The sequence below is a fragment of the Vigna umbellata genome, chromosome 5 (assembly GCF_029865625.1).
Source record: "Vigna umbellata cultivar VRB3 chromosome 5, Vumbellata_1.0, whole genome shotgun sequence".
Lineage (NCBI taxonomy): Eukaryota > Viridiplantae > Streptophyta > Magnoliopsida > Fabales > Fabaceae > Vigna > Vigna umbellata.
The window spans coordinates 40,499,695-40,521,302 of NC_142169.1; the positions used below are offsets into that span (position 1 = coordinate 40,499,695).

The 21,608-nt window shown below is 38.1% G+C and overlaps 1 protein-coding gene across 1 annotated transcript; it reads left to right on the forward strand.

Moving 5' to 3' along the window:
• Nucleotides 1-18,518: 18,518 nt before the first annotated feature.
• On the forward strand, nucleotides 18,519-19,853 carry LOC148198351 (uncharacterized). The gene is made up of 3 exons (XM_088115252.1): nucleotides 18,519-18,806; nucleotides 18,898-19,002; nucleotides 19,088-19,853. Exons 1-3 carry the CDS (start codon nucleotides 18,519-18,521, stop codon nucleotides 19,652-19,654), a joined length of 960 nt encoding a protein of 319 aa, XP_087971378.1. The 3' UTR covers nucleotides 19,655-19,853.
• The last annotated feature ends 1,755 nt before the right edge of the window (nucleotides 19,854-21,608 follow it).

Consider the following 21,608-nt stretch of genomic DNA (forward strand, 5'->3'; position numbering starts at 1 on the left):
TACCGAGTTTATTACTTGATACGATTCGGTCACACTTGCCGAGGGTTAAACAAGTTTTTGGCGCCGTTTTTCGGTGTTCATAAATTTGTCATCAACTGTATGCATGCTTTGTTTAACTCATTCAATTGCATGATCATTGATTTTATTTGTATGAACACATATAGATAAATCTAGACATGAAGAAATTCTCCCAATAGTAATATTGCCTAGACATAGGGATAGGAGGATTGGTTGCCTTTAAGCTTCTGTGCGAATGTAATGCATGAATAATTGCTAGGGAGACAAGACATTGTAAACTAGTGATTAGGAATAGGCTTTTTTCACCAAGACATTGGGTTTAAGGTAAATTAGAAAGTGACATTAACATTAATGAAGAAGATGAATTCTTGAATACATGAGAGTGGATAGGATGAATTGAAAACTCCCAACAACATCATCATTCCATATATTTCAATCACGATTTGCTTCTTTTTTTCAATTGATCAATACATGCATTCATATTTACTTTTTAGTATTTGCATTTAAATCTACAAGACTTTGTTCACAAGTTTAATTTAATCAACAAATCACATAACTGTTTAGGTCGTGAGTCCTTTTGGTCTTACCATTTCTTATTACTTGATACGATTTGATTACACTTGCCGAGGGTTAACACTTAAGCCTAGAAGAGTATCGCTCATCGCCCAGACACCCCTTTTAGAGCGCAAGCGTGAAGGACTACCGCTCACCGCCTGGGCGCCCTAAGTGGGGCGCTTGAGCGCCACTGACTCGGGCCTAGGCTTTGTTTCTGTTCTGTCTTCCCTCTATTTAAAGGACCCATGCATCCTATGTTTTGTATCTCTGGCTGGTGCAACACAACAACACACTCTTCCACTCTCTAAAGGCGGATTTGGATGCGGGAGCTTTCATCCTCTACTTTTAGGGTTTTGCTATCTCATGCTTTTCCGTTATTCATCTAGTTTCATCATGTCTATGGTGAACTAAACTCTATTTGTTGTTGGGGGATGATGTAACCTTGTGAACTCCATGTATTTGAATTGATTCTTAGTAACACATGTTTTTTCATTAATTGTTAAAGTAATTCATCTGTGCTTATTACATGCTTTGTTTAACTCATTCATAGCATGATTTATGAATTGCATGAGTGCCGGGAGGTTCCTTACAATTCAGGTTCTTGTTGAATTCTCCCAAGAGTAATATTTCTCAGGGATGAGGGTATGAGTCTTGGTCGTCTTAAAGCTCTTGATCTTCACATTGCATTGCTAGGAATGCTAGGAATTGCATGAGCTAGTACTTGAGGACATGCTTATTTCACCGAGGGATCGAGTTTAAGTGATTTAGTGAGTGACATTAACATTAATGCATAAAGAAGAATTCTTACATACATGAGAGGAAACTTGGTGAAATCTAAACCCAACAACATACTCATCTCATATTAAACAACATCCGTTCATCACTATGCTATTATACTATTGATCAAATTGCATTCATATTTAATTTTCTGTCTTTGCATCTGAAACCAATGATCTCGTTTTCTTGAAGTCTTAATTAATTGAATTATCACATGACTGTCTGATGCTGAGAGTCCTTTGGGATACGATACTTGGTCTTACTAATGGGCGTTCTGAAGCATCGCGATGGGGCTGTCGCGACCCATACAAATTTGATGTGCATTAAGAATGCAGTATAATGCTAGGAAGTGACTCCTAGGTCATCTCTCAAGGACCAAATGTGGTTCGAGAATCAGGTCAAACACGTAGTGGGGGGTTTTGAAAGTGTTTTTGTGATTAGAAATGAACTAAATTAAAAATGAAAATTAAACACAACCGAATACAATTGAAGGCATTAAAGTGCATGAAAACATTGAATTGAACACTGCAACAGATAAATATCCAAATACGATACAAGCTATAGAAATGCAACGCTTCAGCTAAAACATTAATTGAACAATGGAGCAGTAAAAATTAAAATCACAAGGTGAATGCAAGAAAATAAAATTTAAGATTAACCATGCTAAATAGCTAAACATCTGTAATCACAAAATAAGGCAATGAAAAATTGCATTGGCAAGAAATAAAGAAAGTAATGCATAAAAATCTGAAATTTAAATGCAAGAATGTAACAAGGAAAATCATAACCCCAAATTAAAAATCTCTGCAAAAGAAAGGAAATGAATGTGCTTAAACAAAAAAACAAAAAAATTATCCAGCCGTGAAAGAAAATTAAATTCTACTGGACATCACCGTCCATGTGCATCCACTTTAAAAAAAAAGAAAACAAAACAATCCTATTTGGTGGTTGTTGTAGGAAGGTAACCCATTTCTAATTGAAAACTCATAGCACCTCTCCAAAATAGCCAAGTCATTCCTACTGTAGGTGGCGGCTTTGCACAACAACAGCGTGTTCAATCCTCAAGCAATAAAAAAAAAACGTCCTCCTCCTCCGAAATGAAAACCGAGAGCTGCACTTCTTCTATTTCTATCCACCACCGCGCCCTTCCATGCCTTGCTCCACTTTGTTCTAAAATGAAAATCCCCAAAAATGTCCAGCGTGTGCTGCTTCCATTTTAAAAGAAAGACAAACTATGCACTCCACTGGACGGTGCTAGCAAAAAAACCGTGAGGGTGGTGGCTCTCATCGTCCCCCTCTTTTAAAAGCAAGCCCAAGATATAAAATTCCCTCTCAACCCCACTCACCGTGTGCTCCTCTAAAAATGAAAAGATGAATCCCCTAGTCGTCCTCCATATGCGTGGCGTCTGGACACTTTAAATGAAGGTTGAATGACCCGTGGAGACTTGGGCTCCCTGCTGCCAGCGTGTGCTTCTTTTTAGAAGGTCCAGATCCCGCTGCTTCCCTCTCATTCCAGGACGTGGCAGCTGGACTTCCCTTCCTTGTGCATCAGGCCGTGGCAGCAATTTTCCAAGGATCCAGCACCGTAAGCTTGTTGGCGCGTGAAGCTTGCTGGACCGCCCCTTACGTGCTGCTGTGTGCTCCCATTAAATCAGGGTGTTGCTCCCTCCACCACCACACCTTTCTCCCTCCACCTCCCCTTTATTATTTTGCCCCTCAGTAAAATTTTATTTTTAGGATTATTATTTTTTAATTTTACCCATTCACAACTTATTTCACTAATAACTTATTCTAGTCCCGTAGATGAGTAAAATATTTTTCTTTCATTTTAACATTATATTTCTTCCTCTCTTTCTTTCGTCATTGTGAGATACTACAAGTTGCAAAGGTGTAGTGTCGCTCTCGTGGTGTAGTGTCGCTCTCGTTGTGTAGTGCGTGGAGTGGTGCAGTGTGTGTCGTGCTTTCTCCAGGTGCGTATTCGAATAAACCTTGAAATAAAACCCTAAAATAAAAAACGTAATCTTTAAACGGAGACATCCTTCAACGAATGTCAACATCCGTTTAAGGAAAAACGGATGTCGACATCCGTTGAAGATGTCACTTTCGTTTAAAGATTACGTTTTTTATTTTAGAGTTTGTTTTATTAGGGGACATCCGTTGAAGGATGTCACCTCCGTTGATATATACTTTCTCATGCTGGTTGATGCTTTAGACGCTCCTCGATGTTCCTCCACACCACGGCGGCGACACTCCTTCACACCACGGCGGCAATGGAAGCTTTTAAACCAAAAAAAAAACTGGGAAGAAAAAGGAATGGAAGTGCGGGAGTTGGGGAAGTGAAACGGAAATGGGGAAAAGGGAAGAGAGTTTCGTGGGTGGGTGCTGGGAAAGTAAAATTAGGGTTTCAAATTATTTAAAATTGGGTAAAAGTAAAAATCTTTTTAACTTAAGGATATAATTGTATTTAAAATAATGTGGGGAGGTGGAGGAAGTATAGGGTGGGGAGGTGGAGGAAGTATAGGGTGGTGGTGGAGGGAGCAACACCCATTAAATCAACGTGTTCTTTCTCCAAAAATTCAATAAGCTCCTGCTGGTTGCGCTGGACTTCACGTTTTGCTGGACATGTGTTGTCTTTCTTCTAAGCTGCTGGGCCGACGTGTGCTTCTGTCCGCGTGAAGCCACTTCTGCTGGACTGTGCAGGCCGTGCTTCAAGATTCATTACCGAGTGCACCTCCTGGACGCTGCTGTTGGACCGAGATGCTCCTGGACGTGCAGCCTATCCAAGCTTCTTCGTCTGCTGCTGCACCTCCTAATCTCTCCAACCACACACCTAAAGCCCATCCACGCTTGATGCTCGGTGGCTGCTTCTATTTTTCTAAGCACACATGTGCCTTCTTCAGCCAACAAAACTCGTGCCCAGGTCTCCAATTTGCTCATGGGCCCGCTGCTGCCAGCCTTTCAACGTGCTGCTGCTATTGTTCTTCAGCCCGTGAGCGTGCACCTCCTAGCCAATAAAAAAGCCAAAGACCTTTAATCTGTGGGCCGTGACATACTAGAAGCCCAACAAAAATGAAGCTGCTCGTTGAGCGTGCTTTCTTCTATTTTTTAGCCAAACCAAACAGCATATTCCAACTCAAGTCTCCACGGATCAACACATCTTTTTCTATTCAACACAAAATAAATCAATGCAGCGGAGCTTCTTCCAAGTAAATAACACCGTGTGCAAATGAATGCTCTTCCAAATGTCCCAAAATGTATTTTCAAAATTTTTCCTACTCCTACAATCAATATTGCAAATAATTACCCTCAAATAATTCAACTTAATTAAAATAAGAATTTCTGGTCAAATTAAGCACAATTAGAAAAAATGGGAAAATACTCGACATTCAAGCACAATTCCCAGATTAAATCTAGCACAATAAGCTAGGTGAAATCAAGAAAATATTGACTCATCACACTGCAGTCACTATTGAAGGCTAAAACTGCAGCTGAGCGTCTTCTTGAAGAGCCGCACTTACCGCTGAGCGGCAAAAGTGCCGCTGAGCGCCATTTAATTTTGCTTGGGCCTATTTTCTATAATTCTTAATAAACTATATAAGGGTTTAGTCGACCTAGGGTTAGTATCTTTGGACAGAAAGAGACGAAATCACACTTTCTTCACCCGTTGGAGGAAGATTTTGGATGCGGAAGCTCCTTTCTTCAAATTCAAGGGTTCTATCTTTCATTCTTTCATTATTTTTCATCTAGCTTCACCATGTCTATGGTGAACTAAACCTCCAGTGTTATTGGGGAACCGATGTAATCCTTTGAAACTCTCATGTATTGAATTGGTTCTATATTTTATATGCTTTGCTTCATTAATTGTTAGGGTTTTTCCTCTTTACTCTATGCATGCTTTGTTTAACTCATTCAATTGCATGAACATTGATGTTATCTATATGGACACATATAGGTAAATCTAGAACTGAGGAAGTTCTCCCAAGAGCAATATTACCTAGACATAGGGATATGAGGATTGGTCGCCTTTAAGCTTTTGTGCGAATGTAATGCATAAATAATTGCTAGGGAGACAAGACATTTTAAACTAGTGATGAGGAGCTGAGATAGCATCTACTGATGGATGCCATCACCTCTAGAGCAGGATTTTTTCTATCTTTTGTTTTGTATTGTTGAACTTATTTGCTTATGTTATTAGAATAGGTTGTGATGTACTCAGTGTGAAACTTTATCTGCTATGATGGTTTGCTTGTGATTTATACATGATGAGTATTGCTTGATGATGCTTGGATATTGATTGATGTTGAGATTGTGCACTACATGCTGATATACAGGTGGTTGTTCACAAGCTATGGGAACAGATGCATGATGTTGTGATTGTGATTATGATGCTAAGCAAGATGTGTATGTGGAATGATTGGATGAGCTTATGTGTGAGGTGTTGAACTCCAGAGTTTTTGTGATTGAATGTTATTACATTGAAAGCATGAATGACGTTGCCCAGGTTTCTATGATTGAATAACTTGCTTGTATGTGTCATATGATCAAGGTCATTTGTTGGTAACCCTTTATTAGCCAAATGCATGATTTTAGCCCAATAAAAGAGAGCACAATATGTTCTATCCTTTGAACCTTTATCTTTGAACATGATAGAAAACCCTTTTTGAAAATCTTCACCTTGAGTTATGTTGAGAATATCTTGTGGTATTGATAAAGGTTCAAGTTTGGGGTTGTTGGGAAGTCTAAAAAGGAAATACAACAAGCATTGAGCTAAGCAAGTGAAATTAAAAATAAAAAGGAATGAAAAGAAAGAAAAAGAAAAGCTCAATGCAAAGGAAAGTTGGGAAGAAGTAAAAATGGTTGTGTTTAAATGATAATTCTCTTAACTCAAGGATTTTGTGATCTAGAAAAACCAATTTTCTTCTTAACCCAGCCACATTATAGGCCATAGAAAGTCCTTGTGATGATGCTTCCTTGTGAGTGTATTTAATTGTGGTTAAATGAAAGGCAAAGTTGATTCATGTGACATTGTAATAGTAGAGTGAATGAGTGATCTCTATACACTTGTGTGGTTGACTGATCTTTATACACTTGTGTGATCTCCATGAGCACATGATTACAACTATGCTTAGTTAATTGATCATTCATGAGAATAGCATTTGTAAGATACTTTTTGACTATGTGAACACCACAATGAGTTTGATTGAATTAAAGCATGTGTGCATCTTGACTAAATTCTTTTTGATGATCTGATTTGAGTAATTACTTGTCTTGAAAGAAATAGTTTTTGAATATGATGAACCATTGTATGGATTGATGGAAAATTGAGTTACATTTTGTTTGCTTGAGGACAAGCAAAGTTCTAAGTTTGGGGTTGTGATAATGGTTGGAAAACCGTTATTTTTATACTTAATTTTGATATTAAAAACAACCTTTAGGACTTAGAAACTAGCTAGGAATCATGCTTTTTTTTAAGCTTTGGAAATAAGAGAGTTGGATAGGTTTTATGCTTAGTTTTCCTTGTTTTTGCAAGAATTAAGATGAAAGAATTTGAAGTACTAAGGAGCTGGACTTAGGAAAGGAAGTAAAAGTGCACAAAAGAAGAGTCGCATTCACTGCTCAACGCAACTTTTACAGCTGAGCGACGTTCTGAAGCACCGTAGTCAACGCTGAGGGCTAAAACTACAGCTGAGTGTCTTCTTGAAGAGCCGCACTTACCACTGAGTGGAAAAAGTGCTGCTGAGCGCCATTTAATTGGGCTTGGGCCTATTTTCTGTAATTCTTAATAAACTATATAAGGGTTTAGTCGACCAAGGGTTTAGTCGACCTAGGGTTAGTATCTTTGGACAGAAAGAGGCGAAATCACACTTTCTTCACATTCTAAGGTTCTATCTTTCATTCTTTCATTGTTTTTCATCTAGTTTCACCATGTCTATGGTGAACTAAACCTCCATTGTTATTGGGGAACCGATGTAATCCTTTGAAACTCTCATGTATTGAATTGGTTTTATATTTTATATGCTTTGCTTCATTAATTGTTAGGGTTTTTCCTCTTTACTCTATGCATGCTTTGTTTAACTCATTCAATTGCATGAACATTGATGTTATCTATATGGACACATATAGGGAAATCTAGAACTGAGGAAATTCTCCCAAGAGTAATATTACCTAGACATACACTACAAGAAAAACAATTAATACCGACGGTTTATTACCGAAGGCTTTTTGGCCTTCGGTAAATGTAATTTACCGAAGGCTTTTCCGAGGGCTTGTGTAACATGACTTTACCGAAGGATAAAGGCCGTCTGTAATGGACATGAGTGATTATCGAAGGCAAACGACCGTCGGTAAGTGAGTAATGTTTATCAAATTAGAAAGTCAGATATTTCGGAAGCATTTCGCGAAAACTCCTTCTTCCCCCCAATTTTCACATTCTCTGCCCTAACTTCATCAACGAACTCAGTGGCTGGCTTGTGCAGACTGCTTCCCACCCTAAGCACAATCTGGATACGCTTCTTCTCCACTCCTCCATTATAGGTGAAGTGTCCCATTCTCCCATCTCATTTTGTGTTGCTGTTACTGTTTTGGATTACGCGTCAATGGTGTAACCTTTTTCCTTGTAGCGTTTTGCAGTGTTCTGAGCTGAGGAAGGTGGTGGGTGGCTGAGTTGAAGGCTACCATTGTCGAGGGAGGATATTGGACGATGCGGCATGGACGAGGCGGCGAAACCAGGGCAGTGTCGCTACGTGACAAGGTCTTCCACTACTGCTTCAGAGGCTATCGAAGGGGCTACCGTCGAGGTAAGTTGTTATTTTCATTGATGAACTATGAAAGCTAAGAAGCATTACTTCTAACTTTGTTAAATGTATGCTCTGAATTATTTTGTGCAATATGATTTGGTATAGAAAAATTGTTCAAAGTTGGCATTTTGATTGGTAATGCATTTTTTAGAATTAGGCATTTTAAAACTAAAGCAAGCTAATATCAGTAGATTATGAAAACTGATAACAGTTACTCACTGAGAGTAAAAAGCTACTGGTACACCTAAAGAGCCAATTTGATATAGCATAAGTAGCGAAATACTCAAGATATCTCTGTCCCATAACTATAGAAGGTGTAATATTCCTGTCAAGGTTAATGCATAGACCTAAGGAAGGTAAGCCTGTCACAGACATAACTGCAGAAGCAGAAGCAGATGTGTAGGCTAAGTTTTCCATCCCAAGGGTGTTTTGGGGCTGCATGCTAGTCACAGACATAACTGCCTCCGATTTTGAAACCATCTGCGAAAAACAGTCTTCTGCCACCATCCCATTCGGATCAAAGCAACTACTTTCTTCGTACATGTTTGGACCCCGAGTGATTTTGATATTTGCCTCTACAAAGAAAAGGTCTAATTAATATAACATAGGAACTAATGCAGCTTATAGAAAACAAAAGGGTCAATATATTACTGTGAGTGAAATCTGACATTACTGAACTTAGGATTGATTTATTGTTAATCTTACTACTTGATGTAGAAGGATAAAAGTATTGATGTAGAAGGATAAAAGTACCTTAAACTATTTATGGTACTAGACACAATTGTCAATGGTGCATGATGTCCATTGCTACCAAGCAAGGAATTCTTAATCTTCAGCTAATCCAGAGTTTGAACATAGTTTTGAACTCTTTTTAACTTTAAAATTAATTTGGAATCTCACATTAGAAGTACAAGTGGTCAAACAAATGTAGTTTGAGATATAGTGATAATCAAAATTCAGTAAAATGCATCTAAGTATTTGGCATGACCTGAACTTTCCTCTTTAATTTCACATCCCCTTCAACCATTATACCATCTAGTTTAAGCAATTGATTCAGCAATAACTGAATGAGATTAAGCACATCTGTTTGTGCAAATCTTCCACCTTTGTTGATAATTCACTCAAATGTTGATACCTAACCAAATCCAATCACTGATCATTAGCAACCACAACACTATTTTTTCCCTTATAGCCTATCTACTTCCAATCACTCAAATGTTTCTAAAAATGGACTGCACCTCAAAGTCTTTAGAACACCACTATTTCAGACATAAATTAGCACCAAAGCAGATAAAAAACTGCACCAGAAATGTACAAGGACAACAATTTGAACACTATAAGAGGGTCCTTTAAGGACTCCAAAATATATTTTCTCTCGGTTTTTAATTTGCCTTCAACAAGTGAAGTGAATTTTGTTCCACTTCCCAAGTTTGTCCAACATTAAAAAAAGTTTACAGTGTTTCCAAATTGGTTGTTTGAATAGAACACATAGACCCTGGTTTAGGTTCAGATGACCCCTTGGCTTGTAGCTTTGGCTAACAAGAATACTCAAAAACAAATTCAAAGAAAAAATAATTATGTTACTGGCCACTACTGCTACAGTGTAGTTTGTGGTCCAAATTCCTTGTGTAAAGCAAGATGCATGTGATCATATCAGCATGGTTTTGGACCACCTAATCAAAGTGAATTCAATACTCAAAATGAATGTAAACAGTTTTGGCTTTTCAAATGATAGAGGTTTGTTATCTGTTTAGAAACTGTCCACATAACACTCTCTCTTATTGCCAAAGATTAGCCACACAAAGGTCATAAAAATGAGTGTTATCTCTGCTGTTTAGTGCAGTGGATTAGGCAAAATGTATTTTTCAGCACTTGGTCAATCTTTCTTTCTCTTTCAATCAGTGTCCTACATTAGTGATATGTAGAGCCTAGTTTTCTTCTCAGTAGACCAGAACCTGTTTGTATGTAAACACAAGTTCACAAATCAACAAAGAAAGAAAGATTACAATTAAAAGGTTATGTGATATACAACAGTAAAGTACAAACAACCTCTAATATACGTAGATGATTCAAAGTTTAAACTTATTCTGATGCTACTCCAAAACAGATTGAGAAACATTATTATGTAAACCCAAGAAATCTGTGTCTGCTGGAATGTCGAGTCTATGAGTCCAGCACGTGTAGCCTCATAATTGTTCTTTTCACAGACATCACAGGACCTCACAAAGTCTTGGACATCTCCCTGGCCAACCCTAAAGAGATAGCAGTAGAACAGGTTTGACTTTCCCTGTCCTCTCTCCAACCAAGGCCAGTCATTTTCTTCTACAATTATCAATTTAAACTGTTTATTAGTACAGTTAAGTAGAGGGTGCAATTTCTCACCACAATGAAAGCAAATGCCTTTTTTCACTGAATGAACTCAAGGTAAAAGAAAAGTTGCAAGTATTGTACTACATAAGAGCTTGGGAAGAAAACCAAAGCTTAAGGCCCCTTCAGAGATTGTATCTCTGCCACAAAATTAGAGTAAGATTCAATCGTTAGTTGGAAGAAAATTGAACTGTTAAATAAATTAAACCTATTTTTCTAGAGTAAGATTCAATCTTTAGTTGGAAGAAAATTGAACTGTTTGACTGCATCTTCTAACCTCACTGTTGTGCCTCTCTAACTCAATGGTACTACTACTGTTTGACTGCTACCCAATAGGAGTAAGGAGGTATTATTGTTAACTTGTTGAAAAACAGAAGAGTTAGGGTCTATTATCTATATTTGGAAACTATTTTCAAAAACTAATAAAATATATTGTTTTATGAGAATAGTTTTTGTAACAGTTTTGGAAGTTAGCTATTTTCTATCATTTGCCATCTTCTTAGTGCTGTGACATCTCCCCCAACTCCTCCATATAAAGTAGTTTTTCAAATTTATTTTATAGGGCAGTTTTTAAAAACTAAAGACTCCACAAACCCTACTATAAAGAATTTGTTAGAACAATTACCATTTTCCAGTGGTTATAAGAGAATATAAACAAATGTTAACTTCATTAATTTTTTTTGTTTTGACAGTTGTCTGTTAGGCTGTTATAAACTGACACTGCTGTAACCTCATGGTTATATCATTCTACGAGGATGTTTATTTATAATTCTTGTACAATGAAAGCTTAGCATCATTGTAATCTTTCCATACTCAGTAATGCAATAATATAGTTTCCTCTTCTTGTGTCTATCTCTTCTATGTTTATTCAATATTATTTAATTTAAAATAAGCAACCACTTCCAAGGGCTTATTTGTTTTTCATCATTACTACTCCAATTGTCCAATAATTCCTAATCTAGATCACTCCTCCTTCATCTGTGTGTCCCTCTCACTCAAAAATAAAATTAAAAATCTCAAGCCAAATGAACTTGCCATGCTATCTGCTCTGTTTTCTAGCACCTAAATGAGATGATGAAATATTAGGAAGGATAAATATCTTGCTGATTTATTTCGACTTTAACATATTAAAATGTGAAGACTATCTTGGGAATTCAAGTTTCCTTTTGACTGTCCAGACTACTCTTCTCGTTGGATAAACAACATGTTTTACTTGTTTTTATTTGCAGGGTAGTACTGTGATATTGTCTGCTCCTTCAGGTCCACCATTAACATCCGTGCCTAATCAGAACTTTGAGCTGGTAAGTTCTCAGTTTTATATTGTCTTAAATTCTCTATATTTGTCACATATTGTAATGTCATGCAGTGATTCGAGCAGAAATCATTATCGAAATTATAATTGAATGTGAAACACTAATTTAATGCATCTACTTTTTTGGAAACTGTAGTATTGTAAGATAACATTCTCTGACTCCTGGGTGAAACACTTATTTGCTGTTATTCAATTGATCTCTTACAATAAATTTCATCTTCTCTAGTTCTGTCTACAAACTTAACAGACTCTTAAGTTTAGATGACCTTTTGCCTTGTAGCTTTGGCTAACAAGACAGACTCACCATTTTTTTTTCTTCGATAGGAAATCAATAGCAATATTTTCACATTCTTTAGCACATGATTCTTAGATTCCCCTAAAAAAATGAAGAAGAAGTCACTGGTTTCACATTTGAAAAACAATTTAAAAGGAAAATTATCGAAAATGAAGCCTAGGCAACCGCGATCTGGGATTGAGGGAAGAGGACAGATCGAAACATGTTTTCTTAAACATAAAGTGTTTGATGTGGAAACATATAATACTCTTTTTTTCAATATAGATAATAAAACATATTATATAACCTAAGACTTTAACTAATGTAAAGTCAAGTAATATTAAAAAACACAACAAACTAAGGTTTTAATATAATAGAATTTCTAATCTTAAACCACCATATTTAGTTACTTTACTTTGTCGTTATAAACACTCTGACTATATAGAATTGTAACAAGGAAGTAATATAAGGCAATTTTTTCTTAAAATTTAATTTATAAGAAGATTGCAATACAGTTTAGAGTTTACTTTTGATCAAGAGGAATTTATAGAATTATTTTGTTCACTGCAAACCTGTTAAGAATCTGTATAGATACTTTTTACTAGGATTTTAAAATAGTTTAAAGTAATTAAATCTGGGGTTCATTCATTAGTACTAAAAAGACTACAAATTTGCAGTATGTGATATCCCTGGACCATTTTTAGAAGATGTTGGTAACAAGTGTGATTGGTTGGGAATAGAACTAACTTCTACTTTGAAAACTGGAACACGTGAACATCTTGGTCCCGTGATGTTCTGAATGATGATAATCAAAGCTTACTTGAAACACATACAATATATGGGCGGACCATGATAGTATGCTACCACTTACACTTTTATTTCTCCAAACTAACCTTTTATGTCAAAATTTGTACATAGTTTTGCGGTCATTTGTTTTACTTCAATAAAATAACAATTTTTATTGAACAAAATCAAATAAATGATGTAGCTTCCTTTTCCCCTTCCACTGGACAATAATAGTGCATTCTGTAGCTTCCTTTTCCCCTTCCACTGGACAATGCAGGAACTGATCAAAACAATTAAAACAAAGAGCCTCCAAACAAAATGTCTCTTCATAAATTTCCTTGATGCATCTTCCACAGCGAATGCAGCGTGTTATGCAAAGAAGTAGATGAAGTAGCTCAAAATACTACTCAAACCTCAAAAATATTTACACAATTTGCAGAGTGCACTAAAGTAGGAAAATATACTACAATAAACTATCCTAACAAGTTAAGAATGGTAGAACCTACCTATTTAAGAACTCACACTAAAAGATATAGGTAAAAGTAGTAGCTTAAACTCAAATTTTGACAACTTAGAACCTAAAACTAGTATCTCAAATACACTAAAAGTGCAAACCTGCATTTAGACCATCAGTGAATGTTCATCTATATGTTGTATGTTGATGTATATATTGTATGTTCCTATATATTGTATGTTGATTTATTAGGCTACGAATTGATTAAGTTAATTAGTCATTTAAAGTCATATGGTGTTCAAAACATTCTCAGTAGAATGAGAAGGGTAACACTACCTTAACCACTTACAATTGACAAAATATATGAAAGTCCTCTATAAAAGAGAACTTTAGTAATGTCAACATATTGACAACCCCCAAATTTTATTTACAACCACTTAGGATGTTAGAGGCATTTCAATACTAAGGACTTGTCTTTGCATGCCCTTATTGAATGCCTATGACCATAGTGTTGAAATTGCCTTCCATGTTCGACTTCAATAGTAATAGGTTTATTACTTATGTCACATGGAGTGTTGCTGTTTTGGCTAAGTTTTTATTTGTTTGGCTTGTCACAGAACATGGCCCATTTTCCCAACCATCATGGATGGATGTACGACCGTTGTTATAGTGGAAGGAGAGGTTTGAAAGAATCTTTTGTCATCGGAGTTGAAGAGTTCGTGGAGACGGCACGATGATATCAATATTATGCCCTTGATGGAGGGATTCGATGTCCATGCATCAAGTGCGAATGTACAAGCATTCTGAAAGATGAAGTCGTCAAAGTTCACCTTTACCAAAAAGGGTTCATGCCTAATTACACGGTTTGGACATTTCATGGTGAAGAAATTCCTTCGACCTCCACTGCAGCTGAAAAACGGCTTGCATCAGGTTCGAATGCTATTGTAAATACATCTGAGATAGATCAATTTGCCTATATGCAAGAGATGGTCGACAATGCTCTTCGTCACCATGCTGAAGAAGCATACGATAGTCATGATGAAGAGCCTCCAAATGAAACGACGCAGAGGTTTTACAATTTACTGACAGAGGCAAATCTACATGTATTTGAAGGTTCATCTGAGTCAAAATTGTCAGTGTGCATTAGACTCATGGCTGGAAAATCTAATTGGAACGTTCCCATTCAAGCAGTGGACTTCTATACAAAATTGATGTTAGATTTGACACCACCAAACAATTTCATGCCGAAGAATTATTACCAAGCCAAAAAATGTGTTTCAAAGTTGGGATTGGATGTCAAGAAGATTGATTGTTGTGTTAATGGATGTATGTTATTCTATGACAATGACAGTGGCAAAAATGATGCATTGTTGGTTGAATGCAAGTTTTGTGGCTCACCTCGATATCATACAATGCATGCTGGACGGAGGCAAAAAAAACCAATTCCAATAAAGTCCATGTTCTACTTGCCTATAATTCCAAGATTACAAAGATTGTTTACCTCAATGCAAAGATCACAACACATGACATGGCATGATGGTAACAAAACTCCGGGATTTTTGCGTCATCCTTCTGATGGTGAAGCTTGGAAGCACTTCAATCGTAAACATCCATCCTTTGCTAGCGAACCACGTAACGTCAGACTTGGTCTATGCTCTGATGGGTTTACCCCGTACATTCAGGCGTCTGCATCACCATATTCATGCTGGCCCGTGATAGTTACCCCATACAATCTACCACCTGAGATGTGTATGACAAAGCCTTACATGTTTCTATCGTGTATAATACCAGGTCCATCTAACCCCAAATCATTGATTGATGTTTATTTGGAGCCTTTGATTGATGATTTGAAGAAGTTATGGAATGGTGTTTGGACGTATGACGTTTCAAGGAAGCAAAATTTCCTTATGAGGGCAGCCTTGATGTGGACTATTAATGACTTCCCAGCGTATGGCATGTTATCTGGTTGGAGCATGCATGGTCGATTAGCTTGTCCACATTGCATGGAACATACAAAGTCATTCCAATTGAGTTATGGTCGGAAAAGTAGTTGGTTTGACTGGCATCGACGGTTCTTGCCCATTGATCACCCCTTTAGAAGAAACAAAAAGGCATTTCGCAAAGGGCAAGTTGAAACGGATATGCCCCCACCCAAGTTCACTGGATCACACGTTTGGAGAAGAGTGAAAGACTATCCAAAAGTCACTGAATCTGGTCAGAATAGGACAGAAGGGTTTGGACAATGGCATAATTGGACTAAAAGAAGCATATTCTGGGAACTTCCCTATTGGAAAGACAACTTGCTAAGACACAACCTCGATGTCATGCACACAAAAAAGAATTTCTTTGACAATGTCTTCAACACAGTTATGAATGTTATAGGTAAAACAAAAGATAATGAGAAAGCAAGAAAAGATTTACCTTTGTATTGTGGACGAAAAGACTTAGAGTTGAAGGCGCAAGGTAACGGCCGATTATTTAAACCAAAAGCAAATTACACCATTTCAAAAGACGAGGCAAGAATAGTGTGTGGATGGATCAAGGAGCTTCGAATGCCAGATGGATATGCTTCTAACTTGTCCAGATGTGCCAATATTCAGAACGGTACTATTTAAGGGTTGAAGAGTCATGATTGTCATGTATTCATGGAGACTTTAATCCCTCTTGCGTTCAGTTGTTTGCCAATGCACGTGTTAAATCCACTGATAGAGATCAGTAACTTCTTTAAAGATTTGTGCTGCACGACACTAAAGGAAGATTCCCCTAAAAAGATGGATGAAAATATCCCGATTATTCTCTGCAAATTGGAAAGAATATTCCCTCCTGCATTCTTTGATTCAATGGAGCACATTCCAATTCATCTTGCATATGAAGCTTGGCTTGGGGGACCCGTGCAGTACAGGTGGATGTATCCCTTTGAAAGGTTTATGGGAGAATCCAAACGGTCAGTTAAAAATAAAGCTAGAGTGGAAGGCTCAATTTGTGCAGCTTACTTGCACAGAGAGACAACTTATTTTTGTTCACATTATTTCAAGAACTTCATGTTGTCCCCCACTCATGTCAGAAATGAAATGCAATGGCAAGTTGAACCACGTCAAGGTGCATTATCAGTTTTCCGACAATCAGGCCGTCACGCAGGGAAAGAATTCACTCATTGGTTAACTGATGCTGAATTAAACTCTGCACATGTCCATGTCTTGATCAATTGCAGTGAAGTCAAGCCGTACCTTGAGTATGTCATCATCCATCTCTAATCTATCAAACGGTTTAATTGTTATACACTAATGAATTTCATTTGTACCAGCTCATTTGTTGTGGCTGAGCAAGTCGCAGAAGGAAATACTTCTGCTAGAATACACTCAGAGTTTCCCCATTGGTTTAGAAATCAGGTCCGTAGTTTTTCCTACGTTTAGAGCAAGGTTAATTTGACTATTGCTTTTATAATTTTGTTAGTACCTTTGTAGGTTTTTAATCAGGCATTAACTCCCACGGTTCAAGAGTTAAGACATCTCTCCAATTGGCCAATGAGATGTGTCAAAGAATGGCACACTTACTTCATCAATGGTTACAAATTCCATACACATGAATGGTCTAAAGGAAAGAAAACATCAAATTGTGGTGTGTATGTCAAGGGCCTAACAGAGGGTTCTTATGATGATTTTTACGGCATCATTCATAAAATATATGAGTTAGAGTACAACAGCACTACTTCTCCAAACAGAGTGGTACTTTTTTATTGTGAATGGTTTGATCCTTCTAGAGCTGGTACTAGAGTCGATCCACGCTTTAATATTTTCGAACTGAACCAGAGATTAAGATATGGACCGTTTGATCCTTTCATTCTACCATCTAATGTCAGACAGGTTTATTATGTGCCATATCCACCATTTCGCAATATTGACAAGCGTGGTTGGGCCGTAGCAATACAAACGAAGCCTAGAGGTCGCATAGACTCAAATGAAGTTGAGGAAGATGTTGCCTACCAACTTGACCAAATGTCACAACCACAAGAAATTATCGAAGTTGAACGTATAACCGCATTGGTCGACCCTGATGGTGATGGAGATGAATTAGAAGCAACAATACAAGGTGATGAAGAACAAGAGGAAGAAGAAGAAGAAGAAGAAGAAGAAGATGAAGAAGAAGAAGAAGAACAAGAACAAGAAGATGATGATGATGATGACGATGAAGAAGAAGAACAAGAAGATGATGATGATGAAGACGATGCTGAAGATGAAGATGAAGATGATGATCATGATGACGATGATTGAATGTTGAACATCTATTGTAGCAAATTGGACTATCATTTGATTACCGTTATCTAAAATACCATCTTAAAGTTGTATGCAATTACTTATACATTGACTTTAAAAACAATTGATCCTTCTTTATTCATTTATATTGTTTCGCTTTATTTGTTACCATTTCAATGCAGTAATGACAGAACAAGGTTCACAACGTCCTGATAAAGGAAAGGGGGTTGCAAGGCCTACAAAGAGGCAACGGCAGGCACCAAAGTATGTACTTAGGGTGCCTGCTAGACTACCTACCACTGCTGCAGGTAGTACATCATCTGTGGGGCCTCCTCCTACCCCTATTATACAGCCTCCTACACCTGCAGCAGACCCTACTCCTACCTTTGCGGTAGACCCTTCTCCTCCTTCTACAGCTCAGCCTTCTACTACCCCTGCACCAGACCCTCTTCCTCCTCCTGTTATTATAACCCCCACTCCTCCCCCTATTGTTATTACCCTCACTCCTCTCCCTGACCCTACTTCTATACCTTCTTCCTCTTCTGTACCTCCTTTTGAGACTTTCACACCACCTGCTGATCCAGATTCAAGTGGTGATGGTGATGGTCTTGACCCGCCCCTCGGTGATCGACCATGGATTGAGCCCTATGGTAAAGGGTAAGTTTATAATCTGTTGATATAATTTGATGTTTAAACCCTATTGTAATTGAAATGACTTTTGTTATGCAGGTTTATTCCATCTAGGGTTGCTTCCCAGGCCATCACACGTTCAATTAAGCAACAGTTTTTAACTCCATGGCCTACTTGGGGAGCAATACCTGATGACGACAGAAAGCCATTCTGGCAGCGCTTTCAGGTGAGCAATCCATTACACTAATGTCCCTCTCATTTTACTATGTTTTGTAATTAATGTTTGTTCTCTTTAATGTTACAGATGAAGGTGCAGTGGAAACCTGAACATGAAAGTCAGATACACAGAAATTTCCACATGAAAGCATCTCATCGGCTGTCAAAGATGTTTAGGGATGCCCGCAATGCAGGACAACGCCCTAACTGGCTGGGTGATCAGATTTGGAACTCCTTACTGGCCCATTGGAATACAGTAGAGTTCTGCAATAAGTGTGCCAAAGCCCAGCGGAACAGAGCATCTGAAAGGGGTGGCACCCTGCATACTGGTGGGTCGATCACCATTCATGAGCATGCCATTCGTATGGTATAATCTCATTACATAACATTTTCTTTCATACATAAGTTATGTATATTCTATTTCATATGGACGCTTGTAATTCTTAATTATGTTACAGGCACAGGCTCTAGGACGGGCGGTCCATGTGGATGAGGTCTTTGCACAGACTCATGTTCGGAAGGGAACTAATCAATTTGTTGATGAAAGATCTCGGAAGACTCATGTAAGCAAATAACACTATTACTATTACTAATTTTTCATTTATGTTATACTATCGTTCCCTAACATTGCTTTTAATGTTTCAACAGGAAGACTTTTCTACGAGACTTTCACAGGTTAGATCTGAACATGAGTCAGCTCCTACACCGGATGATGGCAGTAATGCAGATGATGACATCCGTAGGACACAGTGCTGGATCGACATCGTTGGTGGGAAGAAAAAAGGACGAGTGTATGGTGCGGGACAGCTTGCTGCAAACTATACAGCATCCAGAGGAGGTACTCTGAAGCACCAGCCTTCTTCTTCCACCAGTACTCCTGACGAGGTCGTTCTTCGCCTCACGCAGGAACTCCGACAACGTGACCAGGAGATCACTGATCTCAGAGCAGAGTTTACAAACTTTAAGGCCCTGGTCATGAGAGTCTTGCCTGAAACCTCACAGGACGTACAAAATATCCCTCCGACCCAGCCACGACCCTCCTCATCACCTGCTGCCACTCAACAGCCCACATCAGTCCAACCCTCATCAGTCCAACCCTCATCAGTCCAACCCTCATCAGTCCAACCCTCATCAGTCCAACCCACACCAGTCCAGCCATCAGTAGAGGAGCAGGATGATGAAGATCATTCTAATGATAGTTATGTACATTATTAGTTTCATTTTCTTATTACTTGTTACACAAACATTTGGATATTAGAACATTTTTGACTTGATATCATTTCAATGTTAGTTAGATCTACTTCCAGACTTTTGTTTCTAGAACATCCTTTTGTTACATTGTTTTATATTTGAACTATAATTACATTATCTATACATTAATGGATGTTCTATGGATTAATTGATGTTCAATGGATATTGATAATTGATTGCATCTTTGAGATGCACATTATGCATGTTTGTATGTGCTTGAAAACTGATATGCAGGTCTGTTTGTAATTGAAATTTGATATACAGGTCTGGTATGCACAACAAATACCGTTTCTCTGAAACCTTCTCTGCAATTTACCAAAGGCTTTTGCCCTTCGGTAAATGCCCGCAGTAGGTCATTACCGAAGGCTTCTGGCCTTCGGAAATTACCGAGGGCTTCTGCCCTTCGGTAATTACCGAAGGCTTTTGGCCCTCGGTAATTACCGAAGGCTATTGGCCCTCGGTAATTACCGAAGGCTTCTGGCCCTCGGTAATTACCGAAGGGCAGAAGCCCTCGGTAATTACCGAAGGCTTCTGGCCCTCGGTAATTACCGAAGGGCAGAAGCCCTCGGTAATTACCGAAGGCTTCTGGCCCTCGGTAATTACCGAAGGGCAGAAGCCCTCGGTAATTATTAGCGACAAGAGATTTACCGAAGGATTTTTGGCCGTCGATAAGCCTTCGGTAAACACCCTTTATCGACGACTTATGGCATTTTCCGAGGGCTTCTGGCCTTCGGTAATGCCCTACTTTTTTGTAGTGATAGGGATAGGAGGATTGGTCGCCTTTAAGCTTCTGTGCGAATGTAATGCATGAATAATTGCTAGGGAGACAAGACATTGTAAACTAGTGATTAGGAGTAGGCTTTCTTCACCGAGAAATCGGGTTTAAGGTAAATTAGAAAGTGACATTAACATTAATGAAGAAAGATGAATTCTTGAATACATCAGATTGGATAAGATGAGTCGGAAACCCCAACAACATAATCATTCATATTTTACTTCAATCAATCCAATTGATCAGCACATGCATTCATATTTACTTTTCAGTATTTGCATCTAAACCTAAAAGATTTTGTTTACAAGTCTAATTTAATCTTCAAATCACATAACTGTCTAGGCCGTGAGTCCTTTGGGAAACAATACTTGGTGATGAGTCAATATTTTCTCAATTTCACTTAGCTTATTGTACCGAATTTAATTAGGGAATTGTGCTTAAATGTCCAGTATTTTCCCATTTTTCCTAATTGTGCTTAATTTGATCAGAAATTCTTATTTTAATTAATTTGAATTATTTGAGCTAATTATTTGCATTATTAATTATAGGGAAATTGTTGGATAAATTTTGGAACATTTGGAGGTCAAAAGAAAGATGCCACATCAAATATATTTTAAAATAAAATGAAAGAGAGGTGTGGATGTAAATTATGGGAGTGCACATGGAGATGGGCTTGGTTGGAGAAGCTAAGAAGTGGTGCTGGAAGAAAAAGAGGCTCACGGCCTGCACCCAACAGAAGCACGTTCAGCACCTTGATTCCTTCACGGTCCAACACTTCCAAGGGGTAGCAGGCCAACCATCTTCATTCATTTTCCAGAGCATTAAAGTGGTGTGACGGTGAGAAAAAGGGGTGTGTCTAGCAAGAAGGAACCGGTCCAGCAAAGGGTTGCACATGGGAGCATTCAACGGCACATACGTAAAGGGGAAGGACATTTATCTTCTTTAAAAATTCTGCACCAAGAAACACAATGGGCCCACGGATAAGTAAATCTCCACTAAGAATGGGTGGCTCCTATTGGTTTATGATGGCTGGAGTGCAAACCGAAATCTTCACGCTTCCAGCTAGCACCTTCAAGCATCCTTTGGTTTCATGGATAGCCAACAGCTGCACACACACGGCCCAACAGCACACTGCAGCCACGTCCT

Bases quoted from the DNA above. Each gene is read 5' to 3' on its own strand.
- LOC148198351 (XM_088115252.1), top strand. From the start codon at position 18,519: ATGTTACAGATGAAGGTGCAGTGGAAACCTGAACATGAAAGTCAGATA. The intron at 18,807-18,897 runs GTATAATCTCAT...ATTATGTTACAG, and splicing joins ATGAGCATGCCATTCGTATG to GCACAGGCTCTAGGACGGGC. The intron at 19,003-19,087 runs GTAAGCAAATAA...ATGTTTCAACAG, and splicing joins AAAGATCTCGGAAGACTCAT to GAAGACTTTTCTACGAGACT.